The sequence below is a fragment of the Taudactylus pleione genome, unplaced genomic scaffold (genome assembly GCF_031769625.1).
Source record: "Taudactylus pleione unplaced genomic scaffold, aTauple2 ptg000412l, whole genome shotgun sequence".
NCBI classification, from domain to species: domain Eukaryota; kingdom Metazoa; phylum Chordata; class Amphibia; order Anura; family Myobatrachidae; genus Taudactylus; species Taudactylus pleione.
Window position 1 is genome coordinate 354109 of NW_028284814.1, and position 23841 is coordinate 377949.

The window sequence follows — 23841 nt, forward strand, 5'->3', positions numbered from 1 at the left end:
GTTTAATGTAAAGAAAATCTCAACCCAGAACAAAAGGAGGCAGGGAGGTAGGAGACGTTTCAACGTAATCTCTCTCTCCAGTATCAATAGCTTGGATGGCTGTCTGTCAAGGCTTGAACATCAAACTTCACCCAATTGGCAGGTGTGACTACTGATCAGAGACCACTAGGCGAGAACCGATGTCCTGGATGTAGGACCATTCAGAAGTCACACATTTTAGGGAATGCCCCCATACATCTGCCGGCCATTTCTCCGATCAGGTCAGAACCACTGATCCGCCGGTCAGAAGTCCTGATCGGTGGCCATCGATGACGCTGATCCATTGGGGAAATGGTAGAATTCTTCATGTTAAAAATCCCCGATTTGATGATCTCAATCATATTTTGGTCTGGATTGACATATCAGGGAAATGTTGGATTTCACCGATACCCCGGCGCCTGGGGATCGGGGATCTACCCCAATATATCTCAAATCTTTAGAGGCTTTTAGGTCACAATTTAATCACATTTATTAATTGATTACAATGTGGCTGTGTTGCCTTTAAGTCTGCATACAAACTATGTTTCTATAGCTTTTGTGTAAAATTATTTTTAGATCACATATTTGTTTATATGTGTGGTAGTTATGCCCAGCTGCGATCGCACACAGGCCCCTTTACACACCGCAGTCTGTGGTTGATGCATCTGCAAAGTGTCCTGGGTGAACTGAATCGATATCAGAAAAGATAGATATGCTGAAATTGACTACAGGCTCTGCTGTCACTAAAGGACGATGAAAAATGATCCCGGGGTTAAATGTGCGGCTTTTTTATGTTTAGATTTTTTAACAGAAGCCTTGTCAATACCAGATCACTAAATAATCTGCGTGAGGCAAAGCGGCGAGGGGATATTTATCATGCTCAGAGATAAGTACAGTTCTTTCAAAATATCTTACAATATTCATGGGAAAAAGGCTGAATTCTGTGATAAACACTCCAGCAGCCAGATGTGGCCTAGACCCGAGGTTCCCAGACTCCGCCATTACAGTCCAGGTTTTAAGGATATCCATGCTGGTTAAATCAAACTGACTGAGGTGCTAATTAAGGGCCTGATTCAGAGCCGCTCGTTAACGGCCGCTCGTTCACTCCGAGCGATGTTCGCACAACTGCGCATGCGTATGGGTTGTAATACGCATGCGCGAACCAGTCATTGCGGTCGGAAATCGTGTGCTCGCAAAATAGCGAATGCCTGCTAATTTGAGTGACAGGATGAGGCGTTTGTGGGTGGTGACAGGGGAAGGTGCTTGAAAACGGGGAGTGGAAATCAGAACGCAGGTGTGCCAAACGGTCAAAACGGGCGTTTTAAGGGTGTGCATAATTAACAAAGCAGCGTCATCGACCACGTCACTTGGTTGTCTTTTAGCCTGAACTGCTCGCATGATTGCGGTAGGAAAATCCTTCCACAAGCACTGCGAGCAGTTCATACGCCTTTCGATGTACTCGATTAATCTAATAAATAGCGGAGATGACGTAGGATGCGAGCAGCCAGGGGGAGTTTTTTTTAAAATAGCGAGCGCATGTTTCGTTCGCTCGTTCAGACATAGAGGCGTCAACAGACCGCAAAGAGAGAGCGCTCTATTTAAATATCCGGCCCCTTTTTCTGAACGAGCGAGCGCAAATAGCGTCCGGCTCTGAATCAGGCCCTAAGTCACCTGTGCTCAAGCACGGATAGCCTTAAAACATGGACTGGAATGGCGGAGTTTGGGAACCTCTGGCCTAGACAATGAACTGAGCTGGGTTACTTCCACCAAAAGTGCCATGTACTCGCTTCTAACACCCAGGGTTGCTAACCAACTAAGTCCACCGCCCCAGTTCATATTCCTCATGTATCCAACTGGTTTTGAAAACCTAGGAGTATATTTACTAAAGTGCTGGTTTTTAGAAGTGGAGATGTTGCCGAAAGCAACCAATCACATTCTAGCTATTATCTTCTAGAAGGTTCTAGATACATGTTAAGTAGAATCTGATTGGTTGCTATGGGCAACATCTCCATTTCTAAAAACCCGCACCTTAGTAAATATACCCCCTAGAGAATAAACACTGTGCTCTTAAGAATACTTACTCCACTTTTGGTGTTCTTCATTTAGGATTTAAATGTGCGAAGTAGATCCAAACCCCTATACAATGTATCATTATTAGTTAGCTACACTCTCTAATAAAGCTGTCAAATAATTGAGTATGATCGTTTGCAATTATTATCTGACAATCTAGTCGTCTGTTGTCTGATAAAGGGTAAATCGGACGCTACTTTGCGTTGGCGCAATCCAATGCGCACAACTGCGAACCCACCACACACATACACTGATTCACATAACGCACGTACAATAGACTTATATGCTTACACATAGACGCTCGTATGTGTAACCACATGCGTACACATAGACGCCCACGTGCGTCCTCACATACATACATACGAACATTGCCTACATCAATGCACAGACGCACATATGCGAACGCATATGTATATTATGGTTCCTATTTACAATAAGTTAATAAAGAGAGTTATTAAAGGTCTTTTTAACAAGTAATTATGATGTAATATGTACTTAAATAAGATCTAAGGTTTAGAACATAATAGACATGTCATGTTTGGTATTATATTAAGTCACTGTTCATTTGCAGATCTCCGGTACTATCGGCAAGGAGATCGCATCATGCGTCCGCAAGTTATGAACTATAGACAGGCTTGCCTACCCTCCCGATTTGGTCGTGAGCCTCCCGAATATCGGGTGCCGCTCCCGACCCCCCGGAAAGGCAGGCAAGCCTCCCGGCTGCCGCCTACCCCCCCAAACTACTGCACTGCTAAAAAACCCTGCAGCGGGGGGGCCCGATGACGCGATTCGTGCTGAATCGTGTCATCATGGCTCCGCCCCCTGCTTCACAATGCCTTTTCCCCGGCATTGTGAAGAGGAGGCGGGGCCACGATGACGCGATTGTGCCCCAAAACGGCATCATAGCCCGGCCACGCCCCCCGCAGAATGCAGGCATTCAGCTCCCTCCCGGAAGGAGGGAGCTGAATGTCGGCAAGTTATGAACTATAGAGAGTTATTGGTTAGCATGTTAACATTTTGTATGAAGTACCTGTAGCCAGTATTAAACAGTTCTTCGGCGGGAAACTACACAAAGCAACTGTTGGAGAACTAGGACATACCCCCTGATGACACCGTATGAATCAACCAATGACAAGACAATCCAGAAGCAAGAACCAATGGAAACCTGTAAACTAGTTCCTTTGTTAACGTAGAACTCTGTAAGGTGTATAAACTGCGTCTCGATCCCAGTGTTCAGACATCCACTTTGATGATCACAGACCTCTGGATTGATGACTGTATACTGGGACCAGTGTGCATGCGTATGTATCGGCTTGTACAATTATTGATTGCTTTTTACTCTAATTGTTAAATCTTTCACTGTGTTACTTTTTCATTACATAATTAACATTTTGTGCTTTGGAACCACACGATTGGACTGGAAAGCGATTGTTTCTTAAGCGACTTGCAGCGCTAAATAGCGACTAGCGACTATTAGGGATCAATAAAGCGTATCTAGCACTGATCTTTTTTGCAGTATCTCTATCTTTAGAAGGCCAGGCATACACCGCCTTACGACTTCAGCCGGGCCCAAGCCCACACGTCACAAAGCCAAACATTACAGGGTTTAGAAAGTAGCAGCATGAATGGAATTTTGGACTGCTCAGTTCCCAATGCTGACTTCAGCTAGGTGCTGCTCATATGTTTGTGTTATACCTGTGTGCTCAGCCTGTACACATGTGCAGTGTCATTAATCGCAGGAAGGGGGCGCTTTGCGTGTGACTTTGAATCGGGCCATTAATCCGCGCTAAAAGGAGGATTCTGGGCACCTGTGATCCCTCAGCTTTTGACACTTCCTTCAAACCCAGGGAACCAGACTGGAAAAAAAATAAACGGGCAGAGTGATAATGGAACAGCTTTTGGGACTGAAATACAGGAGAGGCATTTTCTCCACTGGCATAGAGAGGAGTGTTTCAAATTACAGTAAGAGTCATTTTTAGGCTGTGGTATTCACTTCCAGTGGAAGAAGCCATAATAGACTCAGGCCCTGATTCAGACCCGGACACTCTGACAGAGCGCTCACTCTGAATCAGGGCCGTCCTGCTGAAATTTTAGAGCGGCCTCCTGGCCGCTCGCATAGCTGTGGGTTACCACCCATAGCTATAGCGAGCGGTCAAAAAGATGGTCGCGATGGTCAAGACTATTGCGGGCTTGCGACAAGAGCCTTGTGGTAGGGTCTCGTTGCCGCAAGCCCTGGAGTGCTTTTGGCTCTATCAGAGCCGGAATCTCTCCACTGACATCACTTGTGATGTCAGTGGGGCCGGCCCCAGACATAGGTGTTCCCATGGGAACGCCTCCGTCTGGGCAGCCACGCCCACCAAAGGGGGCGTGCTATCAATCACCATTGACAGCACGCCCCCTTTGTAGTGAGACCCGGGTCTCGCGCATGCGCACGATGGAGCCGCCTCCGTCGTGCGCATGAGCACTTGGCCAACATCAACCCGCTTGCGAGCGCTCAGCGCTCGCAAGCGGGTCTGAATTAGGCCCTCAGTCATTGGCTTTGAACATTGGATGTCAACTTGCAAAAAATACCCCATTTGTAGGACAGAGCTGAAGGGAGAGCGAGGTGTAGTTATAAAATGGGGATATGGCTGGTAATGACAGATCTGCTTATCATGGTGTCTGCAACTGGAGTCAAAACTAACTTGAAGAAATATATTTGGTACTAAGAGCCTGATTCAGTAAGGATCGCTATGGCGATCGCTATAGCGATCATGCACGCAGTCACATTGCGAAGATATGCTAATGATTGCAATAGCAATGCCATACGCAGCCTAACATAAGGACACCCCCTTTACCATACACACATCGGTAATACTTAGCATTACTGAGAAACCATCGGTAACATCGAGTACCATCGCAGCCTCACACACACTTGCACAAGCTCTGACCTTACTCAGGAACTGCTAACCTTATCGCACGCAGTGAAAGGGCATCGCAGTGGATAATTTATGCACACTCCTGTAACGGCGTTGGAACGCACTGGCACGCCTGCGTTTTACCGATCACCCCCCCGTCACCACCCCCAAAGGTACTTCCTGTCAATCACTTTGCGATGGGTCTGCGTAGTCATTTCGATCGCAATCCGGATTGCAGTGGAGTCTTCTCGCACACGCACTGCGATACATACGAATGCGCAGAACGAAACAATCGGCTGATTGCGTGCGTAATCGCAGTTGTGATCGCTATTGAAACGGGCCCTAAGATCAATAAGCAGAGTCATTTCTAGTTGTAAAAATATTGATAAGACCCATATCTGGTGCCAAATGTACATAATTACTGTGCTGACCTCCCCTCTTACTACCCTATCCACCGTCACTCACTGCACCTAACAGCATTGACTAAAGCAGTTGGCTAACCTTGACACTCCAGCTGTTGTGGTACTATATATCCCAGCATGTCCTGCCACAGTTTTAGCATGCCCTAATAGCAAAACTGTAGCAGTGCATGCTGGGTTATGTAGTTCCATAACAGCTGGAGTGTCAAGGTTAGCCAAAACTGGACTAAAGCCTTCCAGCTCTCATCCTAACTTGCTGCTACATCTTCCTTCCTCCCCGCCTACCCCTTCTGTGTCACTCCTGTTTGTCTGTCCTTCCCTTAAAGAATGTAAGCTCTTTCGAGCAGGGCCCTCTACCCTCTTGCGCTTCTGCCTACTGTAATTTATCTCTTACTCCCCACTAGGGCAACTAACACTCGGCTGCTTATGTGGATGTAAAGGTCGCTAATATAGCAATGTTTATTATACATGTCCGTGTCTTGCTTTGTATTGTATTGTAAGTCACTGGTTACTCATTAGTTCTATGTACTTTGTAAGGCGCTGCGGAACACTTGTGGCACCATATAAATAAATGATAATAATAATAATAATAATTGACTAAAAGCCCTGTTCCTGCACTGCACTGCTCTCTCCCAGGCAATAAGCCAGGCAATGCTGATATATGATCTGCTTGGTAGTGAGAGGACAAGGGGGATGGTGTTGGCTCCTAGTGCAATACTTTCATTCACCCAGATCATTCCCTGCTGTGTATTAGGGGGGTCATTCAGACCCACTCGCGAGCGGCAGTACGCTCGCAAGTGGGTCGATGTTCCCCACTGCGCATGCGCATGGCGGAGGGAGCTCCGTCGTGCGCATGCACGAGACCCGGGGAGCGACGGGCTTCCCATCACTCCGGGTCTCGCACCAAAGGGGGCGTGCTGTCGATGTTGATTGACAGCACGCCCCCTTTGGTGGGCGTGCCTGCCAGACGGAGGCGTTCCCATGGGAACGCCTACCGTCTGAAGCCGGCCCCACTGACATCACTAGTGATGTCAGTGGGAGTGATTTTGGCTCTGATAGAGCCAAAATCACTCCAGGGCTTGTGGCAGGGAGACCCTACCGCAGGGTCTCCGTCGCAAGTCCGATGGTCGCGATGGTCAAGACCATCGCGACCATCTTTTTGGCTGCTCGCATATGCTGTGGGTGGTCACCCACAGCTATGCGAGCGGCCAGGAGGCCGCTCCATTTTCATGGAGGAGGGCCCTGATTCAGAGCGAGCGCCCTGGTCAGAGCGTCCGCTCTGAATCAGGCCCTAGGTGTTGGAGGTGGGGTGGGGGTTCTCTCCGCATTCAAACTATCCACTCAGGTGGGAAGATTCACATCTACCTCTCACCGGTCCAGGGCAGTCTCATCCATTGGGCTTTTAGGCGTTGTTGCCCAAGGGCCCAAAGCTACAAGGGGCCCTCCAGCCCCCTGCAGCTGCGGCCAGTTAGTAAATGTTTTTTGTTTTTTTAAAGCACTAGTCTGTGTCCGATCCCCCAGCGACCCCCCCTTCCCCTTGTACACAGCCGAGGTCAGTTGGGTCTCTGTTACACAGGTGTACCGCGTGTGTAGCGCTGACCGGACAGGGGGCCTGATCCAGACCAGCTCGCAAGCGCTTTAGCGCTCGCGAGCGGGTCAATGGTGTGCTCTGCGCACGTGCAGCGGCCGCACTGAGCGTGCGCAAGCCCCAGAGCGAGAGAGAAAATCTCTCGCTCCGTGGCTGACTACAAAAGGTGCGGCTGTCAATGTTGATCGACAGCTCGCACCGTTTTGTAGGCGGGGTGGGGGGATGGCTTCACAAACGGAGGCGTTCCCAAGCGAATGCCTGCCGTTTGTGGGCGGCCCCACTGACATCACCAGTGATGTCAGTGAGAGAGCTTCTGGCTCTATTAGAGCCAGAAGGTCTCTGAGGCTTGCGGCCACAAGACCCTACCACAAGGGTCTCGTCGCAAGCCCGATGGTCGTGATGGTCTTGACCATCGCGACCATCATCCTGGCCGCTCGGAATAGCTGTGGGTGGTCACCCACAGCTATGCGAGCGGCCAGGAGGCCGCACAAAAAAATAAAAAGCGCCCAGATTCAGAGCGTCCATCTCTGAATCAGGGCCAGAGTTCGGTCAGCACTACACAGTGACAAACACACAGCCGCCGGCGCCGGCAGCTGTGTGTTTGTTTTAGCAGCCGATGAGAGTCAGACAGACTCTCATCGGCTGCTGCGCCCATTGCCATAGCCGGGCTTCCGGCTCCCGCAGTGGGTAATGGGAGAGACGTCCCGGGAGGACGGACGGAGGAGCGGATGGCGGCGGCAGGGATTCAGGTAAGTGTTTATTTTTTATTTTTATTACATGTGTGTCTACTGGGGGGGTGGACCACTACTGGGGGCAATACAAGGAGGGGACTACTACTGGGGGTAATACAAGGGGAGACCACTACTGGGGGCAATACAAGGGGGGGACTACTACTGGGGGCACTACAAGGAGGGACTACTACTGGGGGCACTACAAGGGGGGGGACTACTACTGGGGCACTACAAGGGGGGGGACTACTACTGGGGGCAACACTGGGGGAGGACCACTACTGGGGGCACTACAAGGGGGGGACTATCACTGGGGACACTACAAGGGGGGACTACTACTGGGGGCTCTGTATAATGGGCAATACTGGGGTACTGCATAGGGGAGGACTACAACTGGGACCACTATTTAAAGGGCAAAGCATAAGGGGTACTACTATTGGGGACACTGCATGGGGGGTCTACTACTGGGGGCACTATAAAAGGGGCACTGCATAGGGGGTACCACTACTGGGGAGACTGCATTGGGGGAACTACTACTGGGGGCACTATATAAGGGGCTTACTGCTGGGGGCACAATGGGTGGGTAGGGGCCCCAGTGTATTGCTTTGCACCGGTCTCTTGAAATACACACTTACTCCCACCGGTTTCTCGTAATACAATCCTGTCTCCCACCTGTCTCTCACAGCGCACATCTACCTTCAACATGTCTCTCACAGTACACACCTAACTCCCACCTGTCTCTTACAGTACACACCTACCTCCCACCTGTATCTTACAGTACACACCTAACTCCCACCTGTATCTTACAGTACACACCTAACTCCCACCTCTCTCACAGTACACACCTAACTCCCACCTGTCTCTCACAGTACACACCTAACTCCCACCTGTCTCTTACAGTACACACCTACCTCCCACCTGTATCTTACAGTACACACCTACCTCCCACCTGTATCTTACAGTACACACCTAACTCCCACCTGTATCTTACAGTACACACCTACCTCCCACCTGTATCTTACAGTACACAACTCCCACCTGTCTCTCACAGTACACACCTAACTCCCACCTGTCTCTTACAGTACACACCTAACTCCCACCTGTATCTTACAGTACATACCTACCTCCCACCTGTATCACACAGTACACAACTCCCACCTGTCTCTCACAGTACACACCTAACTCCCACCTGTCTCTCACAGTACACACCTACCTCCCACCTGTATCTCACAGTACACACCTACCTCCCACCTGTATCTTACAGTACACACCTAACTCCCACCTGTCTCTCACGGTACACACCTAACTCCCACCTGTCTCACACGGTACACACCTAACTCCCACCTGTCTCTCACGGTACACACCTAACTCCCACCTGTCTCTCACAGTACACACCTAACTCCCACCTGTCTCTCACAGTACACACCTAACTCCCACCTGTCTCTCACGGTACACACCTAACTCCCACTTGTATCTTACAGTACACACCTACCTCCCACCTGTCTCTCACAGTACACATCTAACTCCCACCTGTCTCTCACAGTACACACCTAACTCCCACCTGTCTCTCACAGTACACACCTACCTCCCATCTGTATCACACAGTACACACCTATCTCTCATAATACATACCTATCTCCCAACTGTCTCTCAAAATACACATTTACTTCTCACCTGTCTCTCATAATACTCACCATCCTACCACCTGTCTCTCTTTATATACACCTACCGCCCACCTGTCTCTCAGAATACACACCTTCCACCTATCTTTCATAGTACACACCTGCTTCCCACCTGTCTCCCATAATATGCACCTACCTCCCATAATACACACCTACCTCTAACCTGTCTCTCACAGTGCACACCCACCTCCCACCTGGACTTTGTGATACCACCTAACCGTGCTAAATATGTGTTTAACCCCAAAATATGTGGTTATATATAAACTGTATAACATGTCTGACAATCAGAGGAGCCCCAAAGAGATTCTGAAACCCCCTTGAGGTACGAGCTAACAAGCTGCCCACCTCTACTGTAGACCGACACAAACACCACACCCGCCTGTCCATGCCATGTCACACCATTCACCCTCTCCCATCAAACACACAAGAACCATTTTATTATAAAAGGCTAAGGGGCCTATGTACTAAGCAGTGTTAGGAGACAGAGTGAAAAGTGATAAGAAAGTGATAAGGTGCCAGCCAATCAGCTCCCAACTGTCATTTTTCAAACACAACTTGTGAGATGACAGTGGGGAGCTGATTGGCTGGCACCTTATCACTTTTCACTCTGTCTCCTAACACTGCTTAGTAAATAGACCAGGGGCTACTCTTACAATAGTTAGGCTACAAAAATTCAGACATCTACTGCTTTTAATTTGGGGAGATGAGGAGCACAGCCCATAATGTAAGCCTGCAGGAGATCTCTCTCCCTAATCCCTTGATGGGAGAGCTGGCTATAAAAGTAACAGTTTCCTTTTATTATTTCTACCATATGATGCAGATGTATCTACTGTACCTGTGACAATGAACGTGTTGTGTGCATGCTTGGTCAGGTATCCTGGGTATTGGGAGATCGTCTAAATGCAGTAATAGAAAGCTCCAATACTCAAGTATATGTTGTGTTTTTTTCCCCATAGTAAATTGCTTTGCTGCCATGTTTGCTACTGACCTGTCAAAAGGAATCTGAACCCATTGTGCCGGGGTCAGATAATAGAACTGCAAATATTAAAATGGAATCCATCGTGGTCCACGGGGACACAGGAGCTGGAATTGTAGATAGTTAATTATTGACGCTTCTGAAGGAATAGTCTTTGGAAAACAAGGACAGGGGAGGGTGTAGGACCAACACTATTCTCTACCAGGTACAATTACTCAACTAAACCAGGGCTTGTGTATATAATGTAAATCAGAGAGTCTGTATGTACTCACATCGGACATGCAGTAAGGGAGATCGGGGTGATTTGGGCCTTCTGCTGGGTGGTATCCCAAATAGATGGCTGTACATCAACGTGGAAACTGTTCAAAGTCCCAAGGCATAAACTACTTATGGAAAATGACGTTTTTATCAGACTGAGGATTTAGATAAATAGGTTATTGAGTTCAAGTTGTTCGTTAAGACCCACGGCGCTCAGTGCTCAACTACGCAAAAAGCTCTACACTCAAGCGGTCTATTGGATCCACCGATTAAATGCCCTGAGCTCCGAGTTTCTTATTGAAGGACCGCACTAACGCATCGCATTTGGGATGCGATGCATCTCACCACTCTTCACATGCATGCGGGTATGCATGTAGAAAAATGCAAAGGACGGCTCTCTCGGTAAGAGTTGTCTTTTACGAATGAGGGACTTCCAGGGTCTATGACCCAGAAGTCCCTCCGGCGTCCTTCTGCGCATACAGCAGAGAGTGTGAGAATGGATCCCTCCTAGTGGGGCTTTGCGATTAGGTCCCATAGGCTTCTATTGGGCAAGGCCTTGTGAAGATGTTATTGCCCACCACATCAAAACCCCGGAATGAATCGCATTCCGGGGCTTGATGCATGCAGTCAGACCCCCGAAAACTGTATTTTCGGGGGTTTGACCACATTTCTGAGGTTAGTGCATCCCGCCCTAGAGCTCAATAAACTATTCACCTAAATCCACAGTCTAGCTAATATTCAGAGCAAATAAATAGCTATGTTGACTTGGTGCGTACAGACGGAGCGATCAGGCAACGATATCGATCATCCAGCACACCATCAACTTACCAACGACTATAGCGTCCCTATAGTAACCTGCTCGATATTGAGCAGGTTGGCCTGCGTGCATGGCCGATGGCCGATATCGTTATCGGTTATATGTGCCCGCGCATCGCAGGTCGTTGGTGGGTTGCAAGGGGCCAAAAACTGAACGATTTGAACGGTAACGATATGAACGATATCGTTATCGTTCAAATCGTCCAGTTTTGTCGTACCGTGTGTACGCAGCTTAAGAAAGCTCAAAATAATCAGCCATACCTATGCTGTCATATAGCAGCGCCCAGGATATTATAACAAGGCGTACAGAGCATTTTATACTCACAAACAGCAGTGAGGGCTTCCTGGTAATAGGTGTGTCTACAGCATTGTCTTCTGAGGACTGTGTATAACTCTGCAACATAGTGTACCTGTCCAGAAACCTCACTGGCCGGAACACACCTGCAGTCTGGATTGTAGTCAGTACAATGTTGGAGGGCAACAGGAAGACATAAGTGAACCTTAAAAAAAAAATAAACAACCCAGACACATTAAAAATCCAAAATACAAACAACAAGTCGATGATTAAAAGTTATAATTATCACCTACATCAATGGATAGCGATTTGAATTACAAGGACTCTTTTTTGCATGTGAAACTCATATGTCCACCCTGTCCAGAGATTTGACTGTAACCCAGTGGAGAGCGCCCGACTTGTTTGTATTTTGGTAGTTTGTTTTGGAGATAGCGACCTCCAATCTGAAAGTCGAGTGGCTGCACCCTGAATTGGAGCGCAAATTATATTTGTCTGTTTTCACATTAAAAATCCAGACTGTGAACAAAGGGCCTGATTCAGACCCTTTCGCGAGCACATTGCGCTCGCAAGCGGGTCGATGGTGGGTCATTGCGCATGCGCGGCGTGCACGAGCCCCAGAGCGAGTCAGAAATCACTCGCTCCGGGGCTCGCTACAAGACAGGGCGGCTGTCGATGTTGATCGACAGTTCGCCCCGTTTTGTAGGCGGGGAGGGGGGGGTGGCTGCACAAACAGAGGCGTTCCCGATGGAACGCCTGGCGTTTGTGGGCGGCCCTACTGACATCACTAGTGATGTCAGTAGTGGACTTCCTGCTCTATTAGAGCAGGAAGTCCACTCGGGCTTGCGAGACTTGAGACCCTACCACAACGGTCTCCTCGCAAGCCCGATGGTCGCAATAATCGTGACCATTGCCAGGCCGCACGTACACGCTGTGGGTGGTCACCCTACAGCTGTGCGAGCGGCCTGGAGGCCAGTACTAAAAAAAAAAGGGACGCCCTGATTCAGAGCGAGCGCATGCAAATAGGGTGCGCCTCTGAATCAGGCCCCAGGTCTGTAAAAAAAAAATAATAATCTGAGTTTTCATGGATGCATAGTGACCCTACCATGTTCCCAACAAGCTGATAAGGCTGTCTTCTAATACTATGCACATGTTGAGCCTGGATTTGTGGCCCTAACATAGGGTAAACCTACGGATGTAACATTGCAGCCATAATGTGACCATATACTGTGCAATTATCATCCAGATCAACTTGCTGATCACACTGGTAATTGCACAGTATACTGTATGGCTGCAACCAAGCACCAGTTATCAGTCTGTCGGGCATGAAAAATCTTCCAGCGTATCCAACCAAACGGATTTGTACTTACACATACTCAACACAAGCAAATACTGTAAAATTATATTGTCTCATTTTGTACAATCTTTGGCCCTCATTCAGAGCCATACGCTCTGAGCAGAGCGCACGCTCTGAATGAGGGCCGCCCTCCATAATTATGGAGCGTCCTCCTGGACGCTCGTATAGCTGTGGGTCACCACCCACAGCCTATACGAGCGTGCAGTTTGATGGCCGCGACCATCGCCACTGCGAGCCGGAGCCTGCGGTTGAGGTTTTCAACCGCAAGGCCCGGAGTGATTTTGGCTCTATCAGAGCCAAAATCACTCCCACTGACATCACTAGTGATGTCAGTGGGCCGGCTTCAGACGGTAGGCGTTCCCTTGGGAACGCCCCTGTTAGGGAGGCACGCCCACCAAAGGGGGCGTGCTGTCAATCAACATCGACAGCACGCCCCCTTTGATCAGACACAACGAGCGAAGGAAAGTCCTTCGCTCGTCGCGTCTGGCGCATGCGCACGACGGAGCTCCCGCCGTTGTGCGCATGCGCAGTGCACAACATCGACCCACTTGCGAGCGGACAGCCGCTCGCGAGTGGGTCTGAATCAGGCCCTTTATCTTCCCATGTTTAGATCAGATCCCCAATCAAGCTTAGCTTGTGTTAAAAACACGTCACTTAACTCAGTGTAAACCAACTTACAAACATGACTAAGGGCCTGATTCATCACGGATCGCAATTGCAACCGTGTACGCACGCGTATGCACCGCAGTGTACCTGCGCATGATAGCATTGCAATTGCACTGCTATCACGTATTCAGATACAAAAGCCATCGCAGAGTGAGCGACGGGACGTCAGCGTTTGGAGGTGGTGACGGGGAGTGGTCGGAGAAACGCAGGCGTGCCTGTCCACTTGAACGCCGTTTCCTGAGCGTGCATAAATTAGCCACTGCGACGGCATTCGCAGCTGACGTAGTCACTGCGTGCAACGAGACGTGCAAATTCTGAGACAGGTCAGAGCTGCTGTATTTCTGCGTGAGGGTCCGATGTTACCGCTATATACGCAGGAATGCGAAGTGTTACGGATGTCAGAAGGCAGTAGTGGGCGTCTCTATGCTGGCCGAGCGGTGACAGGCATTAGCATATTTTCGCTGCAGAACTGCGTGTGTAATCGCTGAATCAGGCCCTGATTTCACTCCTGTTTCTCACACTTACGCCAATGGGAGACATCACTGAAATGTGAATTATATGCTGCTTTATTAGCATCTGTGTCACCATGAGCCCAGGTTATTTGTGGGAGGAATAGGGGTGTGGTATGTTATTTAGAGGTTCAAAATATTAGGTTTACATGACCATAATAATGTCGACAATGATGTAATGTCGACATTTACTTTTTTTTAGTTATTCTATCCCGGTTATGTCAACATTTTAACCATGACGAATCATGAATGTCGACATTTTGACTGGTGTGGGACTGAATACCGTAACAGGGGCCCAACACTGCGGGAGGAAGTGTACAGGGGCCCAGCCCTGTTGGAACAGGTCGGGACCCAGCATACTAGTCCTGTCCAACTCTAAAAATCCCCTCCTGCTATCACGTGACATGAGTGCGGGCGGAACGGAGTCTCCCCAGGTGAGACTACAAGTCCCGGCATCCCCTGCGTGGCGCTGACGCCATCAGTCGGGGACAGCAGCTCCTGAGTCTCCGAGGTGCAGGATCATGGCGGATACGCTGAATGTCGGGGTGAACCTGGAGGCTTTCTCCCAGGCCATTCACTCCATCCAGGCGCTGCGCTCCAGCGTCACCCGGGTCTTCGACTGCTTGAAGGATGGCATGCGGAACAAGGAGAGACAGGAGGCCCGGGAGAGGGCCTTCGTCAGCGACTTCCAGGACAATCTGCACTCCGTCAACCAGGACCTCAAGTAGGGATGCTGGGTTCCTGATAGCATGTGTCTATGGGAGGGAGGGAGACAGCCAGCGGCTGTACACATCAATGGCAATCTGTGGGAATTGTGCAACTAGAAGTCCCAGCATGTCCTGTCATGACTTGTTCCTCAAGAGCGTGGGGAGCAATCGCTGTTCCCTTATTGAACTACAAGTCTCAGCATGCCCTATCAGTACTTGTTGTTTCAGAGCAGCTGGGGAGATATAGGTGCACCCTTGTTGAACTACAAGTTCCAGTATGCCCTGCCAGGACTTAATATTATTCTAGATGGGCTGGGGAGCTGAAGGGGCACCCCTGTTAAACTAGAAGTCCCAAAATGCTCTGTTAGCAATTGTTGGTTCACAACAGCCCGGGACCAATATGTTCACCATTGTTGAACTATGTGTCCCAGCATGCACTGTCAGTACTTTTACTGTTTCACTTGGCCTTAGGTTGTAACATTGGTGAAGTACAGCTCCCAGCATAAGGATGTGGTCATTGATACCCCCCCGTGTTTTGTTAGAGGATTGTAACGGAGTCGAGCAGTGATCAATCAACAGTGGGTTGTTGTCATTATTGTATATGGTGTGTCTAATACAACTTGTGTTAGTTTCTGCTGTTTACAACCACAAAAACTGGAGTCTTGCAAATGGGCTAAAGAGTGATGGATGGGCCTCACAGCCCCAGGGTTTGATCAGATCCAGAACTCATTTACTTGGCGCCCTCAATGCCTTTTTGTGACATCCACCTGAGGTCTGTCATCGTCACTGATGGTCGCAGCTTTCTGCTGCTGCTAGATGCTGTTGTGTTCCAGCGCTGCAATTCACATTGCAAGTGATGACGTGGGCTGAAGTGAATATTAGGAGGACTGTTGGGACCGGCCCAAAGTGGGTTAGATTTTTATACTTTGCAAGGGATGTATGCACACTAGGTGCAGGTCTTACCTTTCTGTCTCCTTGTCGGGCCAGAGTGACTGCACTGACGACTGTTTTTCACTTTTGATCTGGGAGATGTTCATGGTTATGGTGCATACACACGGTCAGATCAGACAACGATAACAAATATCGTCTGATCGTCCTGCATGTGCTGGATGATCGATATCGATCATCCAGCACACCACCAACCCCCAAACGACTAAATGGCCCTATACTAACCCAGTCGATATCGACCAGGTTGGACTGCATGCACGGTCGATGGTCGTTATCGGCCATCTGTGCCTGCGCATCATCCGTCGTTTGGGGGTTGGAAGGGGCCAAAAAATGGACGGTATTAGCGATATAATGATAAACAATATCGTTATCGTTTATATCGTCCTACAAAGTCTGACCGTATGTATGCACCATCAGTGTAGCAGGGGAAGCTCTAATGGCTGGAGTCGTACAGTTTAATCCAATGCTGCTCAAATTCACTCCTAAAGAAGCACTAACGGGCTAGGTTTTAAGGATATCCATGGTTAAACACGTATAGATCAAAATAACTGAGGTACTCATTACTTCACCTGTGCTCAAGCATGGCTATCCGTAAAACATGGACTGTTAGTGTGTCTTTAGGACCAAGTTTGAGAAGCACTGGCCTAGTGTCTATGGGAGGTAACTGGAGGAAAGCCACATAAACACAGGGCGAATAGACAAGCTTCCCAAATTTAATGCTGCTTTAACTGAAGCCATGACCTCAGGTGGCAGCAATGCTAACCAATGTGCCGCAATATCACCCATACATTGGAGGACATGCCTTTATGCACAGATCTGCAGTCCCTCCACAGCATCTCATTCTGGTTGGGGCCTGACATTTGACTTGGCCATTGCAAAACCTTAATTCGTTTAGCGCTCAGCCATTTACTTGCAGATTTGTCGGTGATGAGCCAATGTCGTCCTAGCTTCAATTGTTGTAGTCAATTGTTGATGACCTCATGTTTTACTCTGACATACCAGCTCCTGTGGAACTACACATCCCAGCATGCCCTAGCAGCCAAACTGTTGCAGAGTATGCAGGAGCTGTAGTGCCATAGATTTCCTATTCCTGATCTAGAATTATTTAGTATGATGGGCGGATTCAATGACTTCTAGGCCTTTAGGTGCTGTGACTGCAAAACGGCACCAAATAATTATCCCTCCACCGTTGCGTTAATGATTGGTATGAGGCCATTGTGGTGATGGGCTCTGTTTTTGACTTGGTGTTGTGCGTTAAAGTCCAATCACTCCACTGTGGCGTTGTCTGTGTAGAGGTCACTGTCACTGAAGTTGTGTTTTCTTCCCGACCGAACTGCGAGATGTAGTCACCATCCAGTCGGAATGGCGGCGCTCAGAATAGGTTCTGCTTTTATATAGCATAGATAGTACCCAATGATGATCAAATAATGGCGTGCAATGATTATCAGTACCTATCTGAAAGGCCTGTCTCTATTAATATGGAATCTGTTAAGCTGCATACACACGTAAAGATTTTCTGTCCAACCATCCAACTAGTTGATTGGTTGGAATGAAAATCTGGTAAAGTATGGGTGTAAATGACTATCAGCAATTTGCTCCTAAATGCCAGAAAACAGATGAAAATGGTCGGTCAGACAAGTTTGTTAAATGTTTGATCTAAACAATTTGTTCAAACAAGTTTTTGTCCATTTTCCGGCGTTTGGGAGCAAATTGCTGATTGTCATTTGCTTTCATACCTTACCAGATTGTCATTCCAACCAATCAACTAGTTGGATGGTTGGACAGAAAATCTTTACGTGTGTATGCAGCTTTAGGTTGCATTTAATCTTTTGCCGTGGCTGCTACATGCTGCCTTTTATTGTGTTGAAAAAGGCCAACTAAAATCTGTCCTGTTATTTGTCACACGAGATTGGAGCTATGAAATTTTAGGACTTGGCGAGGGCTTCATGATCATTGATTATGTCCCGATGTCTAAAACAGACAGATTTGAAAGGGGAATGTACTTTCTTTTTCATAGGACTGTGGGGGAGATAAAGCGAAGAGAGAGATAAAGTACAGACTAATCGGCTCCTAACTACCATGTTACAGGCTGTGTTTGAAAAATGGCAGGAGCTGATTGGTCGGTACTTTGTCTAGTACATCTCCCCCTGTATGTGAAACAGACCTTAAATAGTAACCACAATTTCATGTACTTAACAAGAGGTCTCTCGGATTTCCGCACCCATACAATGGTCTCCATTCAATTCAACGCAAATTGGATAGTGCCAGGAAGGAGCGCCAAGAGCTATTCAATTCAGCGTGCTGTTATGTCTGAGAATGCCTGTTCTTGCGCCTTAAACATGGTGTTTAGTTGCGAGAACCGGCATTCTCCGACCTAAGTGCCTGGCGCGAGGCTGTTTTTCGCAGCGCTAAGGGCAGAATACAGCATCGCGCCAGCAGTTTTGTTACATTTCTGCTCATTCCCCAGGAGGAAATCCTTCAGTCGGGCATAACAGCGCGCTGAATTGAATAGCGCTGGGAGCTCGCATTGAATTGAGCACAATGACTGAGTGACTTTGGCAAAGGCTGTTATGTTGGGCCAGGTCTTCATATCGTCGGCGTCAGACTCCAGCTTAAATGATGCCTTCACAATAATCGGCTCTTATTACTGTGTATTATGACTTTTGCTTGATATCGCCATGAAAATTGAGTCTCCAAGGTTACCCAGATATTGACCTTTTGCTTGACACTAATTTGTCTCTTGGTGAGAAATGACGACAAGCTTTTGCAGTATTAACTAATGCATTACAAAACACATCAAAATAACTTTTGTAAACTAAAACGTATAATTACAGCAATGTTAGTGGCACACAGAGATTTGTAGTCAAATACTGTCCAGCTGCCCGGTCTAGCAAGAAGTAATTCATGCATTTCTGCACCACAAGTGGTTTGGAGCTCTGCTGTAACTGGTCATAGAGGTATTCATCCACTACAATGGGCCTATAAATATTGTTTAAAGCCTTGACATATTTCAGACGCAGATGTTATATAGTAATACTTGTCACGTGTAAGAATGAGCGTTTTCCCCCAGATAATGAACTTGATTCTAGAAGAAAATATGCAGGCACATGAGTATTGAGTTCGATAGGTTATTGATTAGAAGAACAACCAGAGGAGTTACCATTTCATATATGCTTAGGGGTCAATCCAATTGGTTTCAAGTTGGCTTGTGCGAGCTAAGGGCCTGATTCAGAGCCGCTCGCTCTGACGGAGCACTTTTTTTTTTTTTTTTTTGGAGCGGCCTCTTGGCCGCTCGCATAGCTGTGGGTGACCATCGCGACCATCGGGCTTGCGACGAGACCCTTGTGGTAGGGTCTCGTTCATCGCAAGCCCCAGAGAGCTTTCGGCTCTTAACAGAGCCGGAAGCTCTCCACTGACATCACTTGTGATGTCAGTGGGGCTGCCCCCAAACGGCAGGCATTCTCATGGGATGCCACCCCCCCCCCCCGGCCCGGCCACCAAAGGGGACGAGCTGTCACTCAACATAGATAGCTCGCCCCCTTTGGTGCGAGACCCGGAGCGACGGATTGCCCGTCGCTAGCCGGGGCCTCGCGCATGCGCACGACGGAGCCGGCTCCGTCGTGCACGTGCGCTGTGGGCCACCATAGTCCCGGTTGAGAGCGCTCAGCGCTTGCGACAGGGTCTGAATCAGACCCAGATTTCACTGCAAACTTGCACTCGAAAACTCGCATCTTATTGGATTGACCCCTAATTGTTGATGGATGTTAGATCTTACTCTTTATCTATCTTTTTCTACGGACAATATATTACAGCCACATGTTTTACAGCAGATTAATGCATTTGTCTTTAGTGCCAAACCTTATCAGTATAGGAGGGGGGGAACCCAAAACTTTTCCTTATGCTCTAACCTGATTTATCGTTAACATAAATCTGCCAAACTGGCATAAAAACTTTAGTAACTCATCCTTTCATTATTTATTGTGGTAACAAGATGTGTAGCTCGTTCAGACCAATAGTATGTGATAATGAATAAAAATGTATTAAAAGTGCACTCTATACATGCGTATAAGTGATGTGTTATCTGGTCTTCCATGCATGCTGCACTTTCACCAAAATAATCATAATGGTAGGCCTATGTTCGCATATGAACAACAGGTCATCCTGCTATTTGAAATTGTAAAGATGGTGTTTAGTAATGGTGGGAAATGTGTTATGCGCTCTTATTTAACCTATCTGTTATGTGTGTCTCCTTCATCCACAGGGAACACTGGAGTCAAGTCTGTGGGGTATAGACGGGTGCTGAGTGGAGCCGGCACTTTAAGAATTTATAAGTGTGACTGGCTCCTCCTCCTCTATGCCCCTCACCTCTTCAGTTTTTTTTTTTTTTTTTAAACAATTTCTTTTATTGAGACACCGCACATAAGCACAATCAGATACATCAAAATAACAATCACGCAAAGTATAAATATACATAGAGTACAGTAGACATATAGATCATAATTGTTGTGAACATAATATAGTAACAGTGTGTCTACCAAAGAAGAAAAGAAACCCCCCCCCCCAAAAAAAAAAAAGTAAAAAACCACATAGACATATATATAGCTCATGATAGCAGTACTCCACCATATAAACACTGCATATGTCCTAGTTATCAGAACATAATGTATATCAGATAATATTTAAAACTTTCAACATCTGACTAATATAACCAAAAACAAATAAATAATACTACAACAAAAAAAAACAAAAAGAGCTCTCTCCCAGTCCTCCCCCCCCCCACCCCCCAAAGGATCCATAATCATCTGTATCTGATGAAAACACATTAGGTCGTGGCAGAGTTGATGTCTATTGGTGTATTATTTCCAACAGTCTGGAGTAAAAACCAAGATGTATCCTTCACACTATAATATATTTGGCGTCGCACGTCGAGGGATAATGTAGATATATATGATTCCCACATATCAAAAAATTTCTCCACTTTCTTTTCCTTCTCTAAGACTACCTCTACCCAATCCATTCGAAATATGTTATATAACTTTGTCTTAAATAACACAAAAGATGGGGAGGTGGTCGAAATCCACTCCTGCAATAATGTTTTACGTGCAGCCGCGCTAATTGCCAATAACAGTTTTCTGCTTCCTTTGCTAGCTCTCATATCTGTAGGTATAATGCCAAAAATAGCCCACTCTGGAATGAAAGGGACATAATTGAGTAAAGCTGACTCCGCATATCGTTTGATCCGTAACCAAAATCCTCGGACTATTGGGCACGACCAAAAACAATGATATAAGTCCGCATTATCTTCTCCGCACCTATAACAGGAATGAGAAGCCGAACGTCCCATTAAAAAACTTCTATGCGGAGACAAATAAGCTCTGTGAAAAATGTTTAGAAACATCTCCAGATATATATTGTTGATGTTAAAGTTTTACAGGAATAATTAAGGACAGTCAATAACTCTTCCGGTGTATACAGAGGAAATTTTTGAACCCACTGCGAAAGTCCCCTAGCATTGGACGCGTGATCCAAAGATATTTTAAAATACTGATAATAATTAGAAATAGCTTTCTTGAGTATTGGAGGCCTGGAAAGAATGTCATCTACTGGATTATTCCAATCTTCCGCCACAAACACCTGGATTACTGAGTTGATATAATGCTGTGCCTGCAGGAAGGCCATGGGGAACCCCAACAAAGCATTATACTGTTCTGCCGCTTCGCTAAAAGATAAAACCCGACATGCTTCTTTATCTACCAAACAGCCTATTCTCTGAATGCCACCCACACGCCATATTGTGAATGGATATGTCGCCTGCCCCGACTGAAAATGTGGATTTTTCACTAGAGGAAGAAATAATGATTTGTGTGAGTTAAGGCCCGCCTCTTGTCTTATCAAGTGCCATACTCGTTTTGTATTCCACAATAAAGGATTATTTTTAATTGCGATTGGTAACTCCTGGTCACGGGAGTGAAGAAACGTAATCAAATCGCCCTGGTCTAAAAATTCTCGCTCAAGTGAGGTATTAGCATAATTCTCTGATCCATTTATCCAATCCGACAAATAACGGCTCATAGCTGCTTTATTATATAATCTGATATCTGGAAAGCTTATTCCACCATTCAATTTGGTTTGTTGCAATTTTAACAAACTAATCTTAGACCGCTTACCATTCCATATAAAGGACCTAAATATTTTATTTAAAAGACTCAGATCCTTAACTGTAATGAGCAAAGGTAGGATTTGGAGCGTGTACATTAACCTTGGAAATGAAATCATTTTGATTAAGCTCGCGCGACCCATATATGACAGAGTGATATTCCTCCAGCCATCCAATTCGTCCGAAATTTTTTACCTCTTCAGTTTTTAGAAAAGTGCCTTTGAGGCAGCCTGTCCCTAGGGCACTCTCTTGAAGGGCTCCGTCACTAGAACTACGACTTCTGGATGTATCTACCACCTAGATTCAGAGGTGGTGGATCCAGTTCCAAGACACCGGAGGAATCACGGCTTCTGTTCAAATCTTTTCGTGGTCCCGAAGCCGGACGGCTCGGTTCGACCTATTCTGAATCTGAAGTCATTAAATCCTCACTTGACGTTCTTCAGATTCAAGATGGAAACTCTGCGCTCGGTGATGGCAAGCCTGAAACCAAGGGAGTACATGGTGTCTTTGGATATCAAAGATGCTTACTTACATATTCCCATCCGGGCACCATATCAAGCGTTTCTCAGATTTGCCATTCAAGATGCACACTATCAGTTTCGGGTTCTTCCGTTCGATTAAGTGAGCAGGGGACCCGTCGCAGCTGCGTGCGGCTGGGTCCAGGTCCCCCATGGTACACCGCGCACCGGCGGCAATGGCGGAGTGAGCGGTTGGATTATCAACTATACAAAGTCACAGTTGGTCCCTACAGAGGGTCTCTTATTTCTGGGGATGATTTTGGACACCACTCTTCAGAAGGTATTTCTTTAGGAAGGCAAAGCTGCGGCAATCAAGGAATTAGACTCGTCCTTCAACCTTGGAGAGTCTCTGTGCGGCTTTCGAGGCCTTAGAGTTCGGTCATTTTCACTCGCGGACATTCCAACTGGATCTTTTGTTCCAGTGGTTGGGATCTCATGCCCACATACACTTAGTGCGGCTATTCCAGAAACAAGGATTTCCCTTCTTTGGTGGCTACAGTCCAACTGTCACTGGCTGGGAAGCGTTTCGGTCTGTGGGACTGGGTGATTGTGACGACGGACGCCAGTCTCAGAAGCTGGGGAGCAGTGGTTCTGGGTCATCAACACCAGGGACTTTGGTAGGCTCAGGAGGCCCTCCTTCCGATTATATGTTCTGGAACTCAGGGCAGTTTACAACGCTTTTCAAGACTCCTTTCCTCTCCTACGGGTACTGGCTATTCGAGTCTAGTCAGACAATGCAACTGCGGTGGCGTACATATATCGACAAGGAGAAACTTGAAGCTGGGGAGCCATAAGGGAAGTATCCCACATCCTCCGTTGGGTAGAAAAGCATGCCGCTGCGCTGTCAGCTGTCTTCATTCCAGGTTTTGAAGACTGGGAAGCAGATTACCTAAGTCGCCATGATCTTCATCCAGGGGAATGGGCTCTTCATTCTCAGGTTTTCCAGGATCTGACTCAGCGATTGGGGCATGCCCCAGATCGATCTCATGGCGTCCTGACAAAACCCTCAGCTCCCTCTTTATTGCTCCCGGGATCCGGAAGCAGTGGCGGTGGACGCGCTGATAGATTCGTGGCAGTTCATTTGTTTATCTGTTTCTTTTCCCCTTCTACCTCAAGCGCATCAAGGGGGAGAAGGTCAGGGCCATTCTGGTAGCTCCGAACTGGCTTCACAGAGCCTGGTTCTCCGACCTATACATTCTTCTCGCAGCGGATCCTTGGCCGCTGTTTCTTGTTCC

At 47.4% G+C, this 23841-nt stretch overlaps 1 protein-coding gene across 1 annotated transcript in view; it reads left to right on the plus strand.

Annotated features, from left to right (window-relative positions):
* The first annotated feature begins 14713 nt into the window (after positions 1–14713).
* The window catches only part of MED27 (mediator complex subunit 27), a 227465-nt gene continuing 218337 nt past the window's right edge, over positions 14714–23841 (plus strand). Inside the window, exon 1 of the mRNA XM_088447040.1 lies at positions 14714–15000. Coding sequence (XP_088303166.1) covers positions 14798–15000 — 203 coding nt within the window. The 5' untranslated portion in view covers positions 14714–14797. The remainder of the gene's footprint in view (positions 15001–23841) is intronic.